The 25,377-nt window shown below is 44.0% G+C and overlaps 1 protein-coding gene across 2 annotated transcripts in view; it reads right to left on the bottom strand.

Annotated features, from left to right (window-relative positions):
- Window positions 1-6,842, bottom strand: part of LOC140718550 (centrosomal protein of 72 kDa-like) — a 42,383-nt gene extending 35,541 nt beyond the window's left edge. For both annotated transcript variants that reach the window (XM_073032507.1, XM_073032508.1), the window contains exon 1: window positions 6,708-6,842. In XM_073032507.1, the coding sequence (XP_072888608.1) occupies window positions 6,708-6,780 (73 nt within the window). In that variant the 5' untranslated portion in view covers window positions 6,781-6,842. The remainder of the gene's footprint in view (window positions 1-6,707) is intronic.
- Window positions 6,843-25,377: the final 18,535 nt, after the last annotated feature.

Genomic DNA, 25,377 nt, shown 5'->3' with positions numbered 1-25,377 from the left:
TGGGAAGGATGTAATAGAGAAATGGAGGTCATTTAAAGGTGAAATTTTGAGGGTACAGAATCTTTATGCTCCTGTTAGGTTGAAAGGAAAGGTTAAAAGTTTGAGAGCGTCATGGTTTTCAAGGGATATTGGAAACTTGGTTAGGAAAAAGGGAGATACCTGCAATAAATATAGGCAGCATGGAGTAAATGAGGTTCTCAAGGAATATAAAGAATGTAAGAAGAATCTTAAGAAAGAAATTAGAAAAGCTAAAAGAAGATATGAGGTTGCTTTGGCAAGTAAGGTGAAAATAAATCCAAGGTGTTTCTACAGTTATATTAATAGCAAAAAGATAGTGAGGGATAAAATTGTCCCTTAGAATCAGAGTGGACAGCTATGTATGGAGCCAAAAGAGATGGGGGAGATTTTGAACAATTTCTTTTCTTTGGTATTCACTAAGGAGAAGGATATTGAATTGTGTAATGCAAGGGAAACAAGTAGGGAAGTTATGGAAGCTATGACGATTAAAGAGGAGGAAGTACTGACGCTTATAAGGAATATTAAAGTGGATAAATCTCCGGATCCTGACAGGATATTCCCTAGGACCTTGAGGGAAGCTAGTGTAGAAATAGCAGGGGCTCTGACAGAAATATTTCAAATGTCATTAGAAACAGGGATGGTGCCGGAGAATTGGAGTATTGCTCATGTGGTTCCATTGTTAAAAAGGGTTCTAAGAGTAAACCTAGCAATTATAGGCCTGTCAGTTTGACGTCAGTGCTGGGTAAATTAATGTAAAGTATTCTTAGAGATAGTATATATAATTATCTGGATAAGCAGGGTCTGATTAGGAACAGTCAGCATGGATTTGTGCGTGGAACATCACGTTTGACAAATTTTATTGAATTTTTTGAAGAGGTTACTAGGAAAGTTGATGAGGGTAAATCAATGGATGTTGTCTATATGGACTTCAGTAAGGCCTTTGACAAGGTTCCGCATGGAAGGTTAGTTATGATGGTTTAATCGTTAGGTATTAATATTGAAGTAGTAAAATGGATTCAACAGTGACTGCATGGGAAATGCCAGAGAGTAGTGGCGGATAACAGTTTGTCAGGTGGGAGGCCAGTGACTAGTGGTGTGCCTCAGGGATCTGTACTGGGTCCAATGATGTTTGTCATATACATTAATGATCTGGATGATGGGGTGGTAAATTGGATTAGTAAGTATGCAGATGATACTAAGATAGGTGGTGTTGTGGATAATTAAGTAGGTTTTCAAAGCTTATAACCATATAACCATATAACAATCACAGCACGGAAACAGGCCATTCCGGCCCTCCTAGTCCGTGCCGATACTTGTGGAGATACTTAGGCCAGTTAGAAGAGTGGGCTGAAAGATGGCAGATGGAGTTTAATGATGATAAGTGTGAGGTGCTACATTTTGGTAGGACTAATCAAAATAGGACATACATGGTAAATGGTAGGGCATCGAAGAATGCAGTAGAACAGAGTGATCTAGAAATAATGGTGCATAGTTCCCTGAAGGTGGAATTTCATGTGGATAGTGTGGTGAAGAATGCTTTTGGTATGCTGGCCTTTATAAATCAGAGCATTGAGTATAGGAGTTGGGATGTAATGTTAAAATTGTACAAGGCATTGGTAAGGCCGAATTTGCAGTATTGTGTACAGTTCTGGTCACCGAATTATAGGAAAGATGTCAACAAAATAGAGAGAGTGCAGAGAAGATTTACTAGAATGTCACCTGGGTTTCAGCACCTAAGTTACAGAGAAAGGTTGAACAAGTTAGGTCTTTATTCTTTGGAGCGTAGAAGGTCGAGGGGGGACTTGATAGAGGTATTTAAAATTATTAGGGGGATAGATGGAGTTGACGTGGATAGGCTTTTTCCACTGAGAGTAGGGGAGATTCAAACAAGAGGACATGAGTTGAGAGTTAGGCGGCACAAGTTTAAGGGTACCACGAGGGGGAATTTCTTTACTCAGAGAGTGGTAGCTGTGTGGAACCCAGAAGAAGTGGTAGAGGCAGGTTCGGTATTGTCATTTAAAGTAAAATTGGATAGGTATATGGACAGGAAAGGAATGGAGGGTAATGGGCTGAGTGCAGGCAAGTTCACGTCTGGTGAGAGTAAGCATTCGGCATGGACTAGAAGGGCTGAGATGGCCTGTTTTCGTGCTGTAGTTGTTATATGGTTATATCTAGAACTTCACGGCGAACCTGCACGGAGAAACCATCTTCTCGAAAATCGACCTGGTCAGGGGATACCATCAGATCTCAGTGCACAGCAACAATGTGCCCAAGACAGCCCTCATCACCTCATTCAGCTGGTTCGAATTCTTGAGGATGCCTTTCGGTCTCAAGAATGCAGCCCAAACTTTCCAAAGGCCCATGGACTCGGTGGGACGCAGCCTGGATTTCACATTCATTTACTTGGACGATATCCTGGTGGCCAGCAATTTGCACCAAGAGCACGTGGCACATTTGTGCCAGCTCTGCCAATGCCTGAGCGACCACGGACTGGCAATCAATCTGGCGAACTGCCTGTTCGGGCTGACAGAGATCAACTTCTTGGGCCACAGAGTCAACTGACATGGCGCAGTTCCCCTAGCAGACAAGGTCCAGGCCATCCACCAGTTCCCCAAGCCCAGCATGGTCAAGGGCCTGCAGGGGTTCGTAGGGATGGTCAACTTTTATCATCAGTTCGTTCCGGCGGTGGCATAAATCATGAGACCCTTGTTCAGCCTGATGGCCTGCAAGGCCAAAGAAGCAGCATGGGATGCGGAGTCCACGGTGGTGTTCAAGCAGGCCAAGCAGGCGCTGGCAAAGGTGGCCCTCCTAGTGCACTTGAGAGTCGATGTACCCATGCATTCACAGTCGACGCTTCCGACACAGTAGTCGGTGGAGTCCTGGAGCAGCTCATCGAGGACCAGTGGCGACCACTCGCTTTCTTCAGCCGCCTCCTACGGCCACCAGAGGTGAAGTACAGCGCTTTCGACAGAGAGTTGCTCGCGCTCTACCTGGCTGTCCGGCATTTCCTCGAGGGAAGGGAGTTCACCGTGTATACGGAACACAAGCCCCTCACCTTCGCACTGGCCAAGGTATCGGACCCATGGTTGGCTCGGCAGCAGAGGCACCTACCTGTCCTTTATTTCAGAATTCACTACAGACGTCCGCCACATCGCAGGGAAGAACAACATCATCGCTGACACACTGTCTCGCCCATGCCACCACTCAGTAGGCCTATTGTCCTCAGGAATAGACTTCGCAGCACTGGCAGAAGCACCACCATTTCAGGGCTCCAGTTGGAGGATGTCTCCATCTGCCCAGCAGCGGATCGACTCCTGTGCGACGTGTCGACTGGCAAACCCCGACCGGTGGTACCAGCAGCATGGAGGCACCGGGTGTTTGACACGCTGCACAACCTGGCCCACCCGTCCATCCTGGCGTCCATCAAGCTGGTAGCCGACAGATTCGTCTGGCACAGTTTGCGCAAACAGGTCGGACACTGGGCCAGGACCTGTGTGCACTGCCAGACCGCCAAAGTCCAGCGACACGTGAAGGCTCCCCTCCAGCAGTTCCAGCCAACGCACAGGAGGTTCCAACACATCCACGTGGACATCGACGGCCCCCTGCCAGTCTCCCGGGGCACCAGGTATATCTTTACCATGGTAGACAGGTTCACCAGATGAGCAGAAGCCATACCGCTGGCAGACACGTCCACTGAGTCCTGCGCCAGGACGCTCATTGCAAACTGGATCATCAGGTTCGGCCTCCCAACGGACATCATCTCCGACAGAGGGGCGCAGTTCACGTCTGGTTTGTGGACAACACTGGCACAGCTCCTGGGCACTCAGCTGCATCACACCACAGCGTACCATCCCCAGTCCAACGGTTTGGTAGAGAGATTCCACCGGCATCTCAAGTCGGCCCTGATGGCGCGCCTCAGGGGCCCCAACTAGACAGATGAACTTCCCTGGGTCCTTCTGGGAATCCGCACAGCCCCCGAGGAGGACCTGGACACCTCCTCAGCGGAATTGGTCTACGGCACCCCCCTGACGGTTCCAAGCAAGTTCATACCAGAGGCCCGAGGTTCAGAAGAAACTCCAGCAGCGGTGCTAACGAGGCTGCGGGACAAGGTAGGGACCCTGGCACCGGACCCGACCTCCAGGCATGGTCCCATGTCATCCTTCACCCCTAAAGACCTCCGAGACTGTGAGTATGTTTTTATTCGCAGGGGCATGCAGACGTATGAGGGACCCTTCAAGGTGATCTGGCACAACGGAACCACGTACGGCATGGAGGTGGGTGGCTGGGAAGAGACTTTTACAGTGGACCACCTCAAACCGGCGCACTTGGACATTGAGCAACCAGTGAGAGTACCCGCACCGTGCCGGCAAGGCCGGTCACCCAAGTAAGCCACACAGACTGGGGGCTCCACTCCCCCCCGGTGGACATTTCTGGGGGGTGGTGGTGTGGCAGCCCGCACACGCGGGACTCAAACAGTCTTCGGGAGCCACAGGCAGACACGCGGTAGCGCATTTGGAACTAGCCGCTCGGGGCGGACCTTCCAGGGACAGTCTGACATCACGTCCGCCCCGTGGGTTGCAGGGGCCCATGGGAGGGGAGATTTAAGTGGGCAATTTTGAATCAGCAAAGGCATTCTGAGTTCATCTCTCTCTCTGCCTCCGTGTGTTTCTTTAGTAGCGCAATGCGCAGGACTACAAACCCCAAATAACTAAGTGCTGCCTGGCCTGCTGAGTTCCTCCAACATTTTGAGTGTTAAGTGTATAAAAGTTCAGTAGAGTGGATTATATCGGCTTATTTCCATTTCAGAGGCATATAGTGCAGAGTATGCACATACAATATACTCCCAAGGACTAGCTTGGTACCTGGTATGATTCTGATACATTAACTGTAATATTATGCACTGTACAGAAATATCATCTTCAATAAAGATGTTCTGTTTAAGTTCTCTCTCAACCTAATTACCTATGTTTGCACCAACACAACTGACATTGAAAGTCAGTAATCATTTGTCATGTTAAGTGACTTCTTCATACATAAACATTCGTAAAGTCATATTTTATCAGCAAAATAAAAGCATTTTTGTGAAGCGAAAAGTGTGTGGACTCCAAAGGTAGAAATGCGAGAGGCTCAAAACTCATTTTCTTTTAGGCACTGGAGATAAAACACTGCAGCAAATATCAGGTGTACAGGTAGAAGATGTAAAAATTTAAAACATTAAGTTACATTATTGTCATATACACCAAAGTGCAATGAAATTCCGGGTTCAATTGAACCTCACAACTCAACAATAGATAAAAGCTCGTGATGCAAATTCTCAAACACTGCATATGCTTGTCTGAACTAAAATCATAAAATACCCTAAGGGCTGAAAAGATCAGGCTAGGCAGCATCAATGGAAGCAAAAACTGTTTACACTTGAAATGCACAATCCGACATCAGGTCACCGAACTAAAACATCAGCTGAGTCTCCTCCCACAGAACTTCTGGTAATTACCCCCTTCACCATTCCCATTCCTGTTTCTTTCTCTCACCTCACCTCCTTCCCTGCCTATCACTCTTAAATTTCTTCCATGGTCTTCTACCCTCTCCTGTCAGATTCCTCCTTCTCCTTTATCTTTTTCACCTCATATCTTCCCAGCTCCTTATTTCACCCCTCCTCCTCTGTCCTGGTTTCATCTATCACCTTGTTCTCCATCCTCCCATTCCCCCAACTTCTAGCTTTAATGTCTCATCTTTTTTTCCCAGTCCTTATGAAGGGTCTCGGCCGAAATGTCGACTGTTTACACTTTACCAGAGATGCTGCCTGGCCTGCTGAGTTTCTCCAACATTTTGTGAGAGTCCAGAGGAGCATATCAGAAATCGCACGCCAGCTCAAGGGAACAGTGCTCCTGATTTGGAGTCAAGTCAAACATCCTACCAGGGACCAGCCATCTCTACTTTATAAAATGTCACCTGCCCTTCAAGATGCTACGGGACATCAGTTGGAAGGCCCATTGTGGGACACGGCCACAGCAGGGATGTGATGTACATGGTTTTGACCCAAAGAAAGAAATGGTTGGAGTGTTTACTCAGTGAGGAAATGTGACAACAGCTCCATACTTGGTCCAGTGTTAACTCCTGGTTCTCTCTCACACTCCCTGTCCAGCTGCTACCGACAGTGATCCACCATGTTCCTCTGGGCACCAGCACATCCCATCTCTAATTCCCCACAGTTACCTTAAGACAACACAATTCAGAATATGATACACCCCACCATGTACTTACAAGCATATTACAAAATCAACATAAGTATCTTCATTATAAACAATACAGATACAACATATACACGTTTACACATCCCAATTACTAAAGAAATGGAACATTCTCCAGTGTATGTCGGGAAGTCACCAAAAAACCAACTGATTAGAAGAATATACTGGGGGTGGGGAGTTACTGAAGTGCCCACAGTCATCACAATGAAAGCAACATGTCAAAGGAGGGAGGGAGGGGGCGAGGGAGAGAGAGAGAAAGAGATACAGACAGTGAGAGAGAGTGTGTGTGTGTGTCCCCGATTACTGAGCGCTCTCCACCACAAGGATAACACTAACTGTTCATGAAGATGTGATAGCTGCTGTCTTATCTAGGCCACTAGCCACCCCAGCATTGGAGTCCAGGCTGAGACCCGCACCCACAGCCCCCCAGCCTCTCACCTGATCTGACGTTACTCAGCTGTGCCTTGTCCCTGAGCCATTCTTCAGTTGCTACCACCTGCTCTGCCGTCATTCTCCTGTCTCTGAACGCCCTTCCTCTTTCACTGATCCTCCTCCTTCCTCCTGGTCTCCAAACACTTTGCCTCTCTCACCGGGACAACAAAGTTGCGCATGCACTCGCTGACGATGGCGGAGAACAGAACCACGTGACCACCGTGTGAATGCCCGCGCAAATTGGGGCAAGGAAATCCGCGACCTCTTTCCTCGGGAAAGGACGACGCCCTCAGTGGCCAGGCTTTTGCAGGAACTGAAAATCATTCTGATACACTTTACTACTGTCAGCCAGTTCTTGCTTTCTTTTGATGAAAAACTATTTGGGAGTGAATCACCCAAAACAATAAGATAGTGTGGTTGATTTGCTCTGATGGTGGGAATGTGGAGACTGGATTCCAGTCTGAGATGGAGTCTCCAATCCACCGGATACAAGGGGCTGTAGAGGCTTTTACACTCGGCCAATTCCATCATGGCGGCAGTCTCCTCACCAGCGAGGAGCTCTTCCAGGGGCGGTGTGGTGTCTTTCAATTTCAATAATATATCAGATATCTTGTAAGTATGCCGTTGATTAAGCATTTTTGTTCTGTTAAATAATTAACTAGGAGTAAAGTATTTAAAAACCGTTAACTTGACGTAATCGCGCTACCACGTGACCAGCGACTCGTTAAAATTCAAAGGCGAAGTTCGCTCCGGATTTTGTTTGAAATAATTTACTGTTTTGAATTTGCAAAACATAACATTGGCGACGAGGTGTTTTAAAATTAAGCGGAGACGGCTGCCGACCTGTAAAAGTGAAGCGAGAAGTTGGAAGTTAATAAAACAGCTTAGCGCAGCCCAACAGGTGCAGAGACGGTCGTTGGAAGGGAAGAGACGAACGTGTTTTTTAAACGCACAAAACGGGAGAATGCAGGTTTCAGAAAGCGTGAGTACCGGCTGATAGTAATCGTTAAACAATCGGAAATGTCTGTCTACATCGGAACTATTGAACGAGTTTGATGATCCCACGGGGAATTGCCTCATGTATACTGAGCTATTGGAACAGGATTGTGAAGCAAATGAAATGGCCAACGAGAAGCGAGAGCCAATTTTGCAGAGTTCTTCAGGTTTAAATGTATACAGTTGGCTTTGATGTTTGACTGCTCCATTGAATGGTGCAGAAATGAGCTTTTGCAGATATTGTAAAATTGATGCAGGAACACTTAGAAGCGAAGCCATTGTTGATTGCAGAGGGCTTTGGGTTTTATCAGCGGAAGCCTTGTCCCTGTTCTTCTTCAGGGGTGTGTGAGACAGGGCTGGTTTCAGTCATACTCAAACACTACCCAGTCCATCTTGGACTTGACCTTGCCTTTCTCAATGTATTTGTCGAAGTAGACAGTGATGGATATCCATGAAAATTCCTTCACTCAATTTTGAAAGTGCCAAAGGTACTAAAGTTCTAGATGCTTGATGAGATCACATTTACTTCATCGGTTGCTGTCTTACTTTGTTGAAACCATTCTATAAGAACTACTGGTAAATGCTGAAAAGGCAGGTTTCATTAATGAATGACCATACTGTAGTGTCGGAGAACATCTTGCTCAACTCATCATTTGTTCTCCTTCATATCCTGACAAAAACAAGGAGCAGATATTGGTAGACGAGTACAAACAGATTCTGGATAGTCATTCATCAACTGACAGTCACGAGATGCAAACCACTCCTTCAAATTTGAGGGTATTAAAAGAAAATTACAAAATGATAGAATAATAGAACCATAGAACATTACAGCACAGAAACAGGCCTTTTGGCCCTTCTTGGCTGTGCCAAACCATTTTTCTGCCTGGTCCTACTGACCTGCACCTGGCCCATATCCCTCCATACACCTCTCATCAATGTACCTGTCCAAGTTTTTCTTAAATGTTAAAAGTGAGCCTGCATTTACAACTCCATCTGGCAGCTCATTCCACACTCCCATCCACTCTGTGTGAAGCCCCACCCCCATGTTCCCTTTAACCTTTTCCCCCTTCACCCTTAACCCATGTCCTCTGGTTTTTTTTTTCTCCCCTGGCCTCAGTGGAAAAAGCCTGCTTGAATTCATTCTGTCTATACCCATCATAAATTTATATACCTCTATCAAGTCTCCCCTCATTCTTCTACGCTCCAGGGAATAAAGTCCTAACCTATTCAACCTTTCTCTGTAACTCAGTTTCTCAAGTCCCGGCAACATCCTTCTCTGCTCTTTCAAACTTATTAATATCCTTCCTGTAATTTGGTGACAAAAGTTGCACACAATACTCCAAATTTGGCCTCACCAATGCCTTATACAACCTCACTCTTATATTCAATACTTTGATTTATAAAGGCCAATGTACAAAAAGCTCACGTTACTATCACATCAAGCTTATCAAATTATTTAAACTTGCCATGTCAACGGCTCAAGGGACCTGAAGAGAAGTAGTCTCAGTAACCCTGTTCGAGTTGGAGGAGCATTCAAAGGAATTACACAAACACTGTCTCAGAAAAGGTGATTTAAACACATACTTGGATAATGCAAAAAGTGATCTGGTAAGGACTGAGAAAAGTCACATGTTCTATTAACTTAGTATCAATGCTCATGCATAAAACATGAAGTGGCATGATTTATCAATTAAATCAGTGATTAGAGACAAGAAACATCACAAAACATGGGATCAGAAATACAGCATTCAGCCCACTGAGTCTGTTCTATCATTACATCATGGCGGATTTATTATCCTCCTCAACTCTTTTCTCCTTTTATGCCCTGACAAATAAAGAACCTATCAGCCTCTGCCTTACTTGGTCTCCGCAGCCATCTTTGGCAATGAATTCCATAGATACACTACCTTCTGGCTAAAGAAATTCCTCGTCGTCTCTGTTCTGAATGGCCCAATATCCTGAGGCTGTGCCCTCTGGTCCTAGACTCACCCACTATAGGAAACATCCACTGTCTACTGCAGGCCTTTTAATATTCAACAGGTTTCAATGAGATCTCCCCTCATCCTTCTAAACTTGAGTGAGTACAGTCCAGAGCCACCAAACTCTCCTCATACATTAACTCTTTCCTTCCTGGGATCATTCCAGTGAACCTCCTCCAAACCCTCTCCAAAGTCAGTGGTATGACCAATACCTTATAAAGCTTCCCATTAAAACCTTATTCTAATATTCTCCTCAAAATGAATGCTAACATTGCAATTCCCTGCATTCATTATCAATTAAACCTGTAAGTTAACCTGTAGAAAATCCTGCACAAGAACTTGAGACTCCCTTTGCAAGTCTAAATTTTCAATTTTCTCCTCACTAAGAAAATAGGCTGCACCTTTTGCCCTTTGACTAAAGTGTATGACCATACACTTCCCGACATTGTATTCTATCTCCCCTTCTTTGCCCATTCTCTAAATCTGTCTAAATCCTTCAGTTGACTCCATGCTTCCTCAACACGAACTGTACCTCCACCTATCCTCACATCATCACCAAACTTGGACATAAAGCCAGCAATTTCTACATCCAAATCATTGGGATATAACATGAGAAGAAGCAGTCCCAATACCAAGCCTTGTGGATCACCACTAGTCAGGGGCAGATAACCAAACTTCTCTCCTTTTTACCAACTCTTTGCCACCTGCCAGTCAGCGGATCCTCTATCCATGCTCATACACTTCTTGACATATCATGGGCTCTGAATTTGTTATGCAGCCTCTTGTGTGACACCTTGTCAAAGGCTTTTTGAAAATCCAAGTAAAGAAAATTCACTCCTTTCTCAATCCTGCTTGTTATTTCCTCAAACAATTCCAAAAAAAAATTGTCAAGCAAAATTTCCACTTGAGGATACCATGTTAAGTTTGGTCTATTTTGTCAATCGCCTTTAAGTACACGGAAATTTCATCCATGATAATGGACTCCAACACCTATCTAATCACTGAATTCAGTCTAACTGGTCCATAATTTCCCTTTTTCTGCCTCTGACCTTTCTTGGAGAGTGCAGCGATATTTGCAATTTTCTAGTCCTCCAGAATCATGTAATTCTTGAAAGATCATTATTAACAAATCCACAATCTGTTTAACTGCATCTTTCAGAACCCTGAGGTATCTTCAGATCTTTCAGCACCCCAAGCACCTTATCCTTAATAAGTGCATCTACAGTCACTTCTGCTCCCTGACAGTGAAGCAGAAAAGTACCACACCAGCATTTCTTTTCCAGTTGTCCAATAAGCAGTATTAAATCTTTTTCACTCTTCATGCATCTGGGGGAAAAAAACTTCTGGTATTCTCTTTCAGATTATTGACTAGTTTACCTTCATACTTCGGGCAGGTGGGGCTCGTCAGCCTTGGATGGCAGCCCGCCTGGGAGAAGGAAACTCGTGATTTTAAACATCCGCTGCCTTGCAGCCATACCCACCCTAGGGAAAGGCTTCGGGAGTGACCCCCAAGGAAGAGATCTGGTGCCGGTTCCCTAAAGCAGTTCAATGTTGTTTATAACTTCACTCTGGCAACCTCTGTATCGGCACTTGCCCTTCCCTTGGACTATTTCAGTGACGTGGAGATGGGAAACCTGCTGCATGGGCAACAGCCGGTTCTTTAAATCTTCCCGCCCAGAGGACAAAGTGCACCAGAGGCCTAAACCCATAATACCCTGGGATCCTACTACTACCTTCCTACTTCATCAATTTTCACCTTTATGGCTTGTTTAATTGTCATTTGGCTTTAAAAAGCTTCCCAATCCTCTTACTTCCCACAGATTTTTGCTATAATAATTCCCCTCACTTTTCAAGTATCCCACGTTTTTAAGAAAATGAGGGATTATGTGCATCATTTTTGGAAGTAATGTGGCAGTTTTTAAAATAAATTACGAAATAATGAACAAGTGAGAATTGGATAACATATTGCCATAAAATCATCACAATGATGTGTATTTTGTTGTTGTTGTACAGTGGTTCATTTGTGATCACTGAAATAGTGTTGATTGAAGATTAGAATAAATAACGTAATAAGCTGTCCAATGCCAAATTACAGTTTATGCTTAAAAATTGCTGCATCACAATAAATGCTGCTGAATTAAACTTGAATAAACAACTTGCCACACAGATTATAATGACAATTACATTATACTTTCAGAACTATTTTTCTTTTACAGTCACAAGTATGATTTGTTGCCCACTTTCTTGATTTGGCCAAAAGGAAATGGATTCTGAGGTCACTGGTCCATCTTATTATGCAGAGAACCATTCCACAGTGGGATAGAAGTTTCCCTTGAGCCTGGTGACTGTGTGTTTTCAGGCTTTTGTATCTTCTCCCCAATGGGAGGGGATAGAAGAGAGAATGTCTTGGGTGACTGGGCCTTAGATTATGTTGTTTGTTTTATCCAGGCCATTTTACCGAATACAGTCAATACAATTACTCCACATACAGAAAAAAAACATCATTCCTGCAAGCAGTCTAGTGAATCACCTCATCCCTCAAGGGCAAGTATATTTATTTTTCAGTAAGGAGACTAAAGCTGTACATTATATCCTAACAATGTCGTATATAACTACAGCAAGTTATAATTACTCCTGTTCTGAAATCCTTTCACAATAAATATTAACATCTTTTGTCTCAGTTGCTTGCTGTTTCTGCACATGGGATTTCATTGCCTTTTGTACATGGGCTCCAGATTTCTCATACCATCAACATTACACAATTTCTCACCATTATGGGTAACTTCACATTTTTGATGCTTTTCCATTTGTTCTTGCTCACTCAGTCAGCTTGTCTATGTCATCTGAAGCTTCTTTACGTCCTCCTGCCAACTCATTGTCCCACCTAATTTTGTACCATCAGCAAATTTGGAAATATGACATCTGGTCCATTCAAACAAATCATTGATTTAGATTGTGATGAGCTAAGACTAAAGAACTTTTCTGTGCAGTATCTTATCAATCATATTTCCACCCTGAGAAAGTTTGGTTTAATTTTGTTCTTGTCTTCTACCAGGTTAGCAATTTTCAGTTCCTGTCAAGATATGATACTTAATCCTACATGCTGAAACCTGATACACCAACATCCTCTGTGGAAATAGAAATTCTTCTGTTAGAGAAGACTTGTAGAATCCCTTCTGAATATTCTTAAACACTGCACTTGCTGGTTCTCCCTTATTAATTCTACTACCCAGATACTCCAGCCAAACATGATGTTCCTTTCATAATTCCATATTCCACAAATTCCACCACTTTTCTTATAACTGACCCTGATGTTTTGAAACGCTCAAACTGCAATTTGTCCCATAAAAGATTATAACTGTTAAAAAAACCTATTTATTAAGTTCTCAGAAAAATGAACACATTTACATAATTATCAAAAAATTCCACAAATTCAGATCATTAACAAATATACAATTCACCTTGAGCTTCCCTTTTATATTTGCAGCCAAAGACTTTCCATTTGATACCCTATGCTCGTTTAACACTCTGCAGGTAGGTTGCCCAGAATTTCTAGCAATTCCTGTACCACTGTCTTCTGGAAATTAGTCAAGTCAAGTCACTTTTATTGTCATTTTGACCATAACTGCTGGTACAGTACATAGTAAAAATGAGACAATGTTTTTCAGGACCATGGTGTTACATGACACAGCACAAAAACTAGACTGAACTACATAAGAAAACAGAGAAAGCTACACTAGACTACAGACCTACACAGGACTGCATGAAGTGCACAAAAACAGTGCACGCATTACAATAAATAATAAACTGGACAATAGGGCAAGGAATCAGTCCAGGCTTCGGGTATTGAGGAGTCTGATAGCTTGGGGGAAGAAACTGTCACATAGTCTGGTCGTGAGAGCCCGAATGCTTCGGAGCCTTTTCCCAGACGGCAGGAGGAAGAAGAGATTGTATGAGGGGTGCATGTGGTCCTTTATAATGCTGTTTCCTTTGCGGATGCAGCGTGTAGTGTAAATGTCCGTGATGGCGGGAAGAGAGACCCCGAATGATCTTCTCAGCTGATCTCACTATCCGCTGCAGGGTCTTGAGATATGAGATGGTGTAATTTCCGAACCAGGCAGTGATGCAGCTGCTCAGGATGCTCTCAATACAACCCCTGTAGAATGTGATGAGGATGGGGTGGTGGGAGATTGACTTTCCTCAGCCTTCGCAGAAAGTAGAGACGCTGCTGGGCTTTCTTTGCTATGGAGCTGGTGTTGAGGGACCAGGTGAGATTCTCTGTCAGGTGAATTTGGTCAAGAAATTTGGTGCTCTTTACGATCTCTACCGAGGAGCCGTCGATGTTCAGCGGGGAGTGGTCCTCCTGAAGTCAACAACCATCTCTTTTGTTTTGTTCATATTAAGAGACAGGTTGTTGGCTCTGCACCAGTCCGTTAGCCGCTGCACCTCCTCTCTGTAAGCTGACTCGTCATTCTTGCTGATGAGACCCACCACGGTCGTGTCATCGGTGAACTTGATGATATGGTTCGAGCTGTGTGTTGCAGCACAGTCATGGGTCAGCAGAGTGAACAGCAGTGGACTGAGCACGCAACCCTGGGGAGCCCCTGTGCTCAGTGTGATGATGTTGGAGATGCTGCTCCCGATCCGGACTGACTGAGGTCTAGGATCCAGTTGCAGAGGGAGGTGTTCAGGCCCAGTAGGCTCAGCTTTTCAATCAGTTTCTGAGGGATGATTGTGTTGAATGCTGAACTGAAGTCTATGAACAGCATCTGAACGTATGTGTCTTTTTTTGTCCAGGTGGGTTAGGGCTGTAGCATTAATGTGACTCGGACACCGCAGTATTAAACACACACGATTATTCACCAGACTTCCATTTTACAAAACCCACGTTCTGACCTACGAATACTCACATAATACGTTACATCCCCCTTCTCAAATTTTTTTTTACAATACTGTGAATTACCAAAACAATGCCTCTAGGTATGACTTTCTAACATTACAAAAGCCATGACATAAACTAATAAAGATCTTAACTTCTTATACTGTATTCTACATTGTATCTTACAATACTAACAGCAGTATATTTTCTTTTACTAACATAGACTAATAAACCTTTTATTTCACACCTTGGAACTTATAACATGTGTGATTTTGTCTCAAACTGTGCGAGACTGTAGGTAGATCTAGTCTCTGTATCTAGCTGGAATTTTGACTTGTCTCCCAGACCTTGTGTGATAGAACTGTGACTGTGCTTGTCCTTCAGAGTCAGTCTCTCGAGTAACCTCTGTGTCTGCATTTCCACCTCGGTCTGTCTGTGCTGAACTTTCACCGTCATTGCGTCGTGGGGTTTTGTCACGCCCCTCACTCTTGGTGTCGTTTGTTTCCATGTCTGTATCTGTGGAAATGTCCAGTAAAGCAGCATCCAACATCAAGGATCCCACCAGCCAGGCCATGCTGTCTTCTCACTGCTGCCATCAGAAGGGGCATAGGAGCCTCAGGACACACACTACTAGGTACAGAAACAGTTTTACCCCCACCCAACCATCCGGCTCTTGAACCAGTGGGGATAACTTCACGCACCCCATGTATCCAGAGATACCGGCCACGTGACAGATGCACTGCCACCTGGCTGGTCGGAGGACACACCACATGCCAATCAACATTTGGTGCACTGCCACCTGGCTGGTCGAAGGACACACCACATGCCAATCAACATTTGGTCCCTCCCAACTAATCAATGCACACCTAAATTATTGGTCACCTTAATTGGATTATCTCACCCAGCCCCATGCTATAAAAGGTGAGACTTGTCCCTGGATCAGCCTCTCTTACAGACCACCTCATTGAAGGTAAGTGCATTGATTTATGTTCGGGAAGGTCTATCGTTTGTCCTGGTAAGGGAGCCGCAGCTATCCAAGGTCAAGGGGGATAGCTGTTGCAGTGCTTTTCCCTTGTTCTTTGTTTGTGTAACCGTACCTTGTCCCCACACCCCTTGTAAATAAATTCCTTATTATTAAAACTGTGCGTGTCCAGGCCTGTATTGTTGAGACTCAAAGAACCAGTTATTTTCCATCACAACACCCCATCACTGAACTGTTCCCACAACCTACGGACTCACATTCAAGGACTCTTTATCTCACGTTATCGATATTTGTTCCTTTTTATTTACCTATTTTCTCTCACTTGTATTTGCAGTTTGTTGTCTTTTGCACATTGCACGTTGATTTTATTGTTTTGGCCCTTGGACAATCGTCCCTTCTCCCAAACCATTGGATCTGCTCATGTTGGAGGCACAATTTTCTGTAGTAAAAAGGATAATACCCTTTCAGTAGCACTTACAGCATGCTACTCAGCACAATTTTTCTACTTTCTAAAGCAGAAAGCCTTACGGCATTTGTGTACTGCCTTGGTGGACCATAGGTGAATTCCAAAATAGAGATTTATGGTCTTTGAGATCATCAGGAAGGCCTCGAAGCCCTCTGCTTCTTTCCTGATAAAAGAACCAACTAATACCCTTCCACCAACATATTTCTCCATCTGGCAGAACTGGTCCTCATCCTGAACAATTTTTCTTTCAGCTCCTTCCACTTTCTCCAAACCAGAGGGGTAGCCATGGGCACTCGCATGGGCCCAAGCTAAGCCTGCCTGTTTGTCAGTTATGTGGAACAGTCTATGTTTGAAGCCTTCCCCAATTATACTCCCTCACTCTTCCTCTGCTACATTGATTACTGCATTGGTACCATTTCATGCACCCATGCTGAGTTTGTCAATTTTATCAATTTTGCCTCTAATTTCTACCCTGCCCTTAAATTCAGTTAGTTCATCTCTGACAAATTCCTCCCCTTTCTTGAACACTGTCTCTATTCACACATTCTTACAACAATGTCTATAACATTGGAAACCCTTCAAACATCGAATAACAACCACAGACAGAATAATTGGGAAGTCACAGGAGACAGACACAACTGGTGCCTTGCCGATCTGGCTCGATGTGTGTTCCACTGACACATATAGAATCAGCAGAAGAGGAAATTTAATTTTCCATACCATGCAAACTCTATAGTAACATCCATTTGCCCTATTCTCATTCCATTGCCCCTCAATCTTTTTCCTTTCAATATATTTGGTGCCTATGTTCCCGGGTGTCCACTCGGGTGAGAGGTTGGACTTTAAGGGGTGCACGCACCAGGTAGTTGCATGGGTACGTTGTTTGCAAAGTTGCACATGCAGTGACATGTGCAAGTGTTCCAGTGGTGCGCATAAGGCAAGAGGCCTGCCTGTGTTTCAAGGGTAGGTGTGCAGAGTGGAAGGCCAAGGCTGCACAGGAGTATTTTGTTCAAAATGTTTGGTGGGATCACAGGAGAGAGATCAAATGGATACAGGATGTGAATTGATTCAGGGTGTGATGCAGAAGGAACTAGAGACTGCGGTAAATGCAGCATAGCAAGGTGTGACTTAAACATGATACAAAAGTGTTTTTATTTTGTTTTAGGCACTGCTGACAAAGGTCTTGTCTGTTAGTGAATGATTCTACAAAACCACTTCTGTCCATTCCAACCTGGAGCTTACCACTGATAAGGTAAAAAAGAGACAAATCTGGGTAGTTGGTTACCAGATACAGTGAAAAATGTCTTATAATATCATTACAACAGTGCCGTAAAGTAGTACAAGGTAAAACAATAATAGAATGCTGAATAAAATGCAACAGATACAGAGAAAATGCAGTCCAGGTGAACAATGAGGTACAAAATCGTAACGAGGTACAAACGTTCGTAGTTTGTGAAGTTAAGAATCCATCTTGTAGTACGTACAAACAATTCAATAGTTTTATAACAGTCGGGTAGAAGTCATCTCACAGTCTTTCACAATCCTTCTTACTGTTTCACACACTTCTAAACGTGGTGTTCTCTGCAAATTTGAAAATGTATGTAACTTCCATGTCAATATCAATATATATCAGAATATAACAATGATTAGATGTGGTTCATCATACTCCAGCATAAAAAATATTCACTTACCACTCATTCATGCCTTTCAGCCTATTTCTTATCTGTGATGTCAGTGACCCTTGGATTTCAATTTTTCTAACCGGCCCTTTGTGTTGGGTTTTGCCTAACATCTTCTGAAAATCCATGCAAGCAACATCTTAAACACGAGATTTTGTAAATGTTCGAAATCCAGAGCAACAGACACAAAATGCCAGAGGAACTATACAGGTCTGGCAGCATCTACGGAGAGAAGTAAGGAATTGTTTTGCGCCAAGACCCATCATCTCTCCTGAAGGTGTTTTTGTGTTACTATGAAAAAATAAAGAAGCTGAAATGGATTCCTTACAGGGATGAGAATATGTCCTGTTTCTTTGACATGGACCACCTCATTCTCAGGAGTTGGAGCACAAATTATTTATCCTGTTTATCAAAGCAGAATTGGAAAGGAGTCAGCAGACAATCTCTACTGAAGTATTGAGATGCCCCACATTTGAAAGTAATGGTTCAAAAAAATGGCATGATTTTACAAGATGTGCCAAGCTAAGTGCTATAACACTTCGAACTGTGTCATATTTATATTGGCTTCAAACACAATATGGCTACTTCATTCCATGGAAGTTCCAAGACAGATGGACAGAGGGATGAAGGTTTACTTTCACCCATCAGAATATTAAGTACAGGAGTTGGGACATCATGTTACAACTGTACAATATATTGGTAAGGCCACATTTGGAATACTATCTGTAGTTGTGGTCAGCCTGTTATAGGAAGAATGTTATTAAACTGGAAAGGGTGACAACAGGATGTTTCTGGGACTGGAGGGCTCGAGTTTATAAGACGAGGCTGGATAGGCTTGGGCCATTTCCTCTGGAATGTAGGAGGCTGTGGAGTGACTAAACAGAGGTTCATAAAATCATAACGGGTGTTGATAAGTTTGAATAGTCTTTTCCCTGGGGAAGAGAGGGTATCCATAGATGTAAATTCAGAGGGGTAAGATTTTGTCAGCAATATTTTTATTGTTTTTAAATCAAGAAAGCATAGTACAAAGGAGGTTTGTGCAGTACATAACAAATTTACAATTCTCACGTGTGAAAGAGATGCGCCCATAGTACAATCATGCTTTGGTTGCCTCCCTGCCCCGACCTACCCTTCCCAATTCCCAACTCCAGCAAATAGGGATAAACAGAACCTTTATCCCCACAGAGCTGCATTGGTATAGTGAAGGTGTATTTTCCTAACACATAAAGTGTTGTATATTTACACGCCTGAGTTCGTAGAATTTTACTGGAGAATGCTGAAAGTCAGAGAGTTATGTGCTGAGGAAAGGAAGAAGGGATAAACCTTTAGTTTGGCTGGGAATTCTGAAAATATTCAAGAAAGTGTCCCCACACCTTTTGGAACTTTATGTCCGATTTGAGAGTTGACTAATGGAACTTATCGAGATGTAGACTGGACATGATGTCCCTAAGCCACTGAGCATGGGTGGGCGGGGCAGCATCCCTCCACCTTAGCAAGACCAAAACAAAGGCAAAAGACAGTATGTGACATTTGGTCGGACTTAGGTGCGTGTCCCCCTCTCCAGAGGCACTGCAAAGGGCAATCATAGAACATTACAGCACAGAAACAGGCCTTTTGGCCCTTCTTGGCTGTACCAAACCATTTTTCTGCCTCGTCCCACTGACCTGCACCTGGACTATATCCCTCCATACACCTCTCATCAATGTACCTGTCCAAGTTTTTCTTAAATGTTAAAAGCATTTACTACTACATCTGGCAGCTCCCACCGCTCTGTGTGAAGAAGTCACCCTAATGTTCCCTTTAAACTCTTCCCCCTTCACCCTCAACCAATGTCCTCTTTTTTTTTTCTCTCCCCTAGCCTCAGTGAAAAAAGGCTATTTGCATTCACTCTATCTATACCCAGCATAACTATATATACCTCTATCAAGTCTCCCCTCATTCTTCTACACTCCAGGGAATAAAGTCCTAACCTATTCGACCTTTCACTGTAACTCAGTTTCTCAAGTCCCGGCAACATCCTTGTAAACTTTCTCTGCACTCTTTCAACCTTATTAACATCCTTCCTGTAATTTGGTGACCAAAACTGCACACAATACTCCAAATTCAGTCTCACCAATGCCTTATACAACCTCACCATAACATTCCAACTCTTGTACTCAATACTTTGATTTATAAAGGCCAATGTACCAAAAGCTCTTTTTATTACCCTATCTACCTGTGGCGCCACTTTTAGGGAATTTTATATCTGTATTCCCAGATCCCTCTGTTCTACTGCACTCCTCAGTGCCCTACCATTTACCTTGTATGTTCTACCTTGGTTTGTCCTTCCAAAGTGCAATACCTCACACTTGTCTGTATTAAACTCCATCTGCCATTTTTCACCCCATTTTTCCAGCTGGTCCAAATCCCTCTGCAAGCTTTGAAAACTTTCCTCACTGTCCACTACACCTCCAATCTTTGTATCATCAGCAAATTTGCTGATCCAATTTACCACATTATCATCCAAGTCATTGATATCGATGACAAATAACAATGGTCCCAGCACCGATCCCTGTGGCACACCACTAGTCGCAGGCCTCCACTCAGAGAAGCAATCCTCCACTACCACTCTCTGACTTCTCCCATTGAGCCAATGTCTAATCCAGTTTACTACCTCACCATGTATTACCTAGTAAATGAAATTTCCTAACCTCCCATGCAGGACCTTGTCAAAGGCCTTACTGAAGTCCATGTAGACAACATCCACTGCCTTCCCTTCATCCATTTTCCTGGTAACCTCCTTGAAAAACTCTAATAGATTTGTTAAACATGACCTACCATGCACAAAGCCATGTTGACTCTCCCTAATAAGTCCCTGTCTATCCAAATACTTTTAGATCCTATCTCTTAGTACTCCTTCCAATAATTTACCTACTACCGACGTCAAACTTACCGACCTATAATTTCCTGGCTTACCTTGAGAGCCATTTTCAAACAGCAGAACAACATGAGCTATCCTCCAATCCTCTGGCACTTCACCCGTAGATACCAACGTTTTAAATATATCTGCCAGGGCCCCTGCAATTTCAACACTAGTCTCCTTCAAGGTCTGAGGGAATACCCTGTCAGGTCCTGGGGATTTATCTACTCTGATTTGCCTTCAGGTAGCAAGCACCTCCTCCTCTTCAATATGCTTAGGTTCCGTGACCTCACTACTTGTTTGCCTTAATTCCATTGACTCCATGCCAGTTTCCTTAGTAAATACAGACACAAAAATCCCATTTAAGATCTCCCCCATTTCTTTTGGTTCTATACATAGCCGACCACTCTGATCTTCAAGAGGACCAAGTTTATCCCTTACTATCCTTAACATACCTGTAGAAGCTCTTAGGAATATTCTTCACCTTGACTACCAAAGCAACCTCATGTCTTCTTTTAGCCCTCCTGATTTCTTTCTTAAGTTTTTTTTGCACTTTTTATACTCCTCAAGCACCTTATTTGCTCCCTGTTTCCTATACGTGTCATACGTCTCTTTCTTCTTCTTTATCAGAGTTCAATATCCCTTGAGAACCGAGGTTCCTTATTCTTATTCACTTTGCCTTCAACCCTGACAGGAACATATAAACTCTGCACTCTCAAAATTTCTCCTTTGAAGGCCTCCCACTTACCAATCACATCCTTGCCAGAGAACAACCTGTCCCAATCCATGTTTTTTTAGATCCTTTCTCATTTCTACAAATTTGGCCTTTTTCCAGTTTAGAACCTCAACCTTAGGACCAGATCTATCTTTATCCATGATCAAGTTGAAACTGATGGTGTTATGATCACTGGAACCAAAGTGTCCCCCTACACACACTTCTGTCACCTGTCCTAACTCATTTCCTAACAGGGGATCTAAAATTGCATGCTCTGTAGTCGGTACCTCTATATATTGATTTAGAAAATGTTCCTGAACACATTTTACAAACTCTAACCCGTCTAGACCTTTAACAGTATGGGTGTCCCAATCAATATGTGGAAAATTAAAATCCCCTACTATCACAACTTCATGTTTCCTGCAGTTGTCTGCTATCTCTGTGCAGATTTGCTCCTCCATTTCTCACTGACTATTGGGTGGTCTATGATACAACCCCATTAATGTGGTCATAACTTTCCTGTTTCTCAGCTCCACCCATATGGCCTCAGTAGACAAGCTCTTTAATTCTGTCTTACCTGAGCACTGCTGTAACATTTTCCCTGACTGGCAATGCCACCCCTCCACCCTTAACCCCTCTGCCTCTATCACGTCTGAAACATAGGAACTCTGGAACATTAAGCTGCCAGTCCTGCCCCTCCTTTAGCCAAGTTTCACTAATGGCTACAATGTCATAATTCCACATGTCAATCCACACCCTCAGCTCGTCAGCCTTCCTCACAGTACTCCTCGCATTGAAATAGACACACCTCAGAAGATTAATACCACCACATACAACCCTTCTATTTGTGACTTTGCATGAACCTTTAACATCATCATTTATTTTCAACCCGGTCTGGAACTCTGGTTCCCATCCCCCTGCAAATCTAGTTTAAACCCTCCCCAGTAGCACTAACAAACCTCCCTGCAGGGATATTTGTTCCCCTATAGTTCAGGTGTAACCCGTCTCTCTTGTACAGGTCCCACCTGCCCCAGAAGAGATCCCAATGATTCTGAAATCTGAAACCCTGCCCCCTACACCAGTTCCTCAGTCATGTGTTCATCCTCCAGAGAGCATCCTATTCTTATGCTCACTGGCACTTGGCACAGGTAGCAGGCCTGAGATTACTACCCTCGAGGTCCTGCTTTTTAACTTCCTACCAAGCTCTCTATACTCACTCTCCAGGACCTCCTCACTCTTTCTTCCTACGTCATTGGTACCGATGTGTACCATGACATCTGGCTGCTCACCCTCCCACTTCAGAATTCTGTGCATGTGATCAGAGACATCCCTGACCCTGGCACCTGGGAGGCAACAAACCATCTGGGAGTCTCTGTCGCAACCACAGAACCAACTGTCTGTACCCCTGACTATAGAGTCCCCTATCACTACCGCTCTCTTCTTCTTCCACCCTCCCTCCTGCACTGCAGAACCAGACTCCGTGCCAGAGATCCGGCTGCCACAGCTCGTCCAAGGTAAGTCATCTCCCCCAACAGTATCCAAATCGGTATACTTGTTGAGGGGAATGGCCACAGAGGAACCCTGCTCTGCCTGCCCTTTCCCTTTCCTTCGCCTGACGGTAACCCAATTACCTGTGCCCAGCTCCTTTGGCGTAGTAATTTCAGGGAGGTAGCAATCTATAAGCTCCTCATTCTCCCAAATTATCCAGAGGTCATCCAGCTCCTGCTCCAGTTCCCTAACATGGTTTGTTAGGAGCTGCAGCTGGATGCACCTCTTGCAGGTGTCGTTGTCAGGGACACCAGAGGTCTCCCTGACTTCCCACATCCTGCAAGAGGAGCATTCCAACATCCTACCTGGCATTCTCTCTACTCTAAACGAACAAAACAAAACTTACCGTAACCTACCCTCTCCTCTGCCTGTTCACACCAAAGCCGTCCCACTATGCTCCCTGTCACTCCGCCGCCCACTGGCGGTCTTTTTTTTTAAAACCTTTGGCGCACTATGTCATGCGCCTGCACAGTCTAGCCTCTTTTCCCCGAGCATTAAAAAAAGACTTCTGTCCGAGATACTTTTACCCCTTCACTCTCAGCCTCTTGCTTCAATTTAAAAAAACCATTGAAAAATTCCTCTCCTTTTAAAACTTTTGGCGCTCTACGTCAGTGGTCCCTAACCACCAGCAAAGCATGTGCTACTGGGCCACGAGGAAACAAAATGAGTCAGCTGCACCTTTCCTCATTCCCTGTCACGGCCACTGTTGAACTTGAACACACGCGAGGTCATCAGTCGCCCAAAACGCAGTGATACCCTCGCACCAGAGATTGCTGGTTGGCCTCGGGTAACCGGCCGCCTCGAAGTGCCGTTGGTACTGGCTTGGAGCGCGGACAGATGGGCGCTGCCTCTAAACCTGTTTAGCACACCGAATGTTCGTGGGGAACCCAGCGCTAAAATATTCGCAGACGACCTAATTCGGGCTCAGTGTTTCATAAGTAGCAGAGCAGCTACCTCACTGTGATCTACTGAAAGTCATCCCTCGAGCCAAACTTTTGTCGGCCGCTCTCGGGACTGCGACCACCGCAGCCCCGGTATGGGGACCTTCGGCCCTTACCTTGTCCTCTCACTGGTGTGTTGCAATGATTTTATATGTTCATTTGAGGAAAATATGTGCCGTGTGTTTAATATCCAAACGTTACTTAAAATGTTATGATGTTATTGACTTATAAATGAGTTATAATTGACTTATCACTATGTTCACGTAAGGAAAATATGCACTGTGTTTAATATTAAATTTGTTAGATAAACCCTTTTAGAAACAAAATTGAGTGTATTAGCCACTTGTATGTGACTTATAGTGGACTTATCACCTATATTCCGGTAGTGATTAACACCCCCTCCCCCCGGTCGGCCAGTCCGCAAGAATATTGTCAATATTAAACTGGTCCGCGGTGCAAAAAAGGTTGGTGACACCTGCTCTACGTCATGCGCCTGTGCAGTCTAGCCTCTTTTCCCTGAATAGTAAAAAAATGACTTCTCTCCGAGATGCCTTTACTCTTTCACTCTCAGCCTCTTGCTTTGATTTAAAAAGGCTTAGATTCCAGATTGTAATTAAGTATTTGGCATAGAGTTTGGAAAACATCTTTCTAGTATTTTTCCAAGCTAGGACATGTCCAGTACATGTGACTAAGGGAAGCCTCGCCCCTTTTGCGTTTGTCGCAGTAGGGATTAACATCTGGGTAAATGTGAGATAATTTAATTTTAGACATAAAACCTTGAACTGTGTACAACCTTGAACTGTAACAGGAAGTGGCCCGCACATAAAGAGGTTGAGTTAACTAACTTGAGAACTGAAGGAGGGGTAAGATTTTAAAGGAGCCTGCGGAGTAACTTCTTCCTGTACGGAGAGTGTTGAGTGGAATGATCTGCCAGAGGACATGATAAAGACGGGTACAATCACAACATTTAAATGATAGTTAGGATGATACATAGATAGGAAAGGCTTAAGAGGGATAAAGGTCAAAGGCAGGCAAATGGGACTAGTTGCAGGGAAATTAGGTAACTTGCCTGCACAGAAAAGTTGTGCCTGTTTCTCTGCATCTAACTCTGACAAACAGTGGCAAATTCAAATTTTGCACATGCTGTCATATTTCTTCTCTGGCAGTCAATACCTCCCTCACCTGCCTGTTGATGCTTCTCATGTCCCCTTATCCCAGCAACTTGCAGATGGACTGACATCACACACATGCACCCCTTCCATGAGCCACTTTCAACTTATTCAGTGTCTCTAGTTCTTGACTCCTCCGTCAATGGAAGTGGAAGTCTCTGTCAAATGAGCAATGTTTCACGTGTGTGTGTGTGTGTGCACGTGTGCGCGTGCGTGCTATTTACTGAATATCAATTATTCTGTAAAACAGGTGATGTAGATATTGTCCAACATTTGTAAGCTCAAGGTTTCAGCCATCATTGGTGTTATCGCAGCAATTCCCAAGCAGAAATATTTTTCAGGGTTGCAAATTAGCACATTCTTGTTCCTGACATGTTGCAATGCTTCCTGCATTTTTTAATATTTTGCATGTATCTGAATGTT

This window comes from Hemitrygon akajei, chromosome 29, assembly GCF_048418815.1.
Source record: "Hemitrygon akajei chromosome 29, sHemAka1.3, whole genome shotgun sequence".
Lineage (NCBI taxonomy): Eukaryota > Metazoa > Chordata > Chondrichthyes > Myliobatiformes > Dasyatidae > Hemitrygon > Hemitrygon akajei.
The sequence above is the reverse complement of the archived record's forward strand: the minus strand, read 5'-3'. Positions and strand labels throughout refer to the sequence as shown.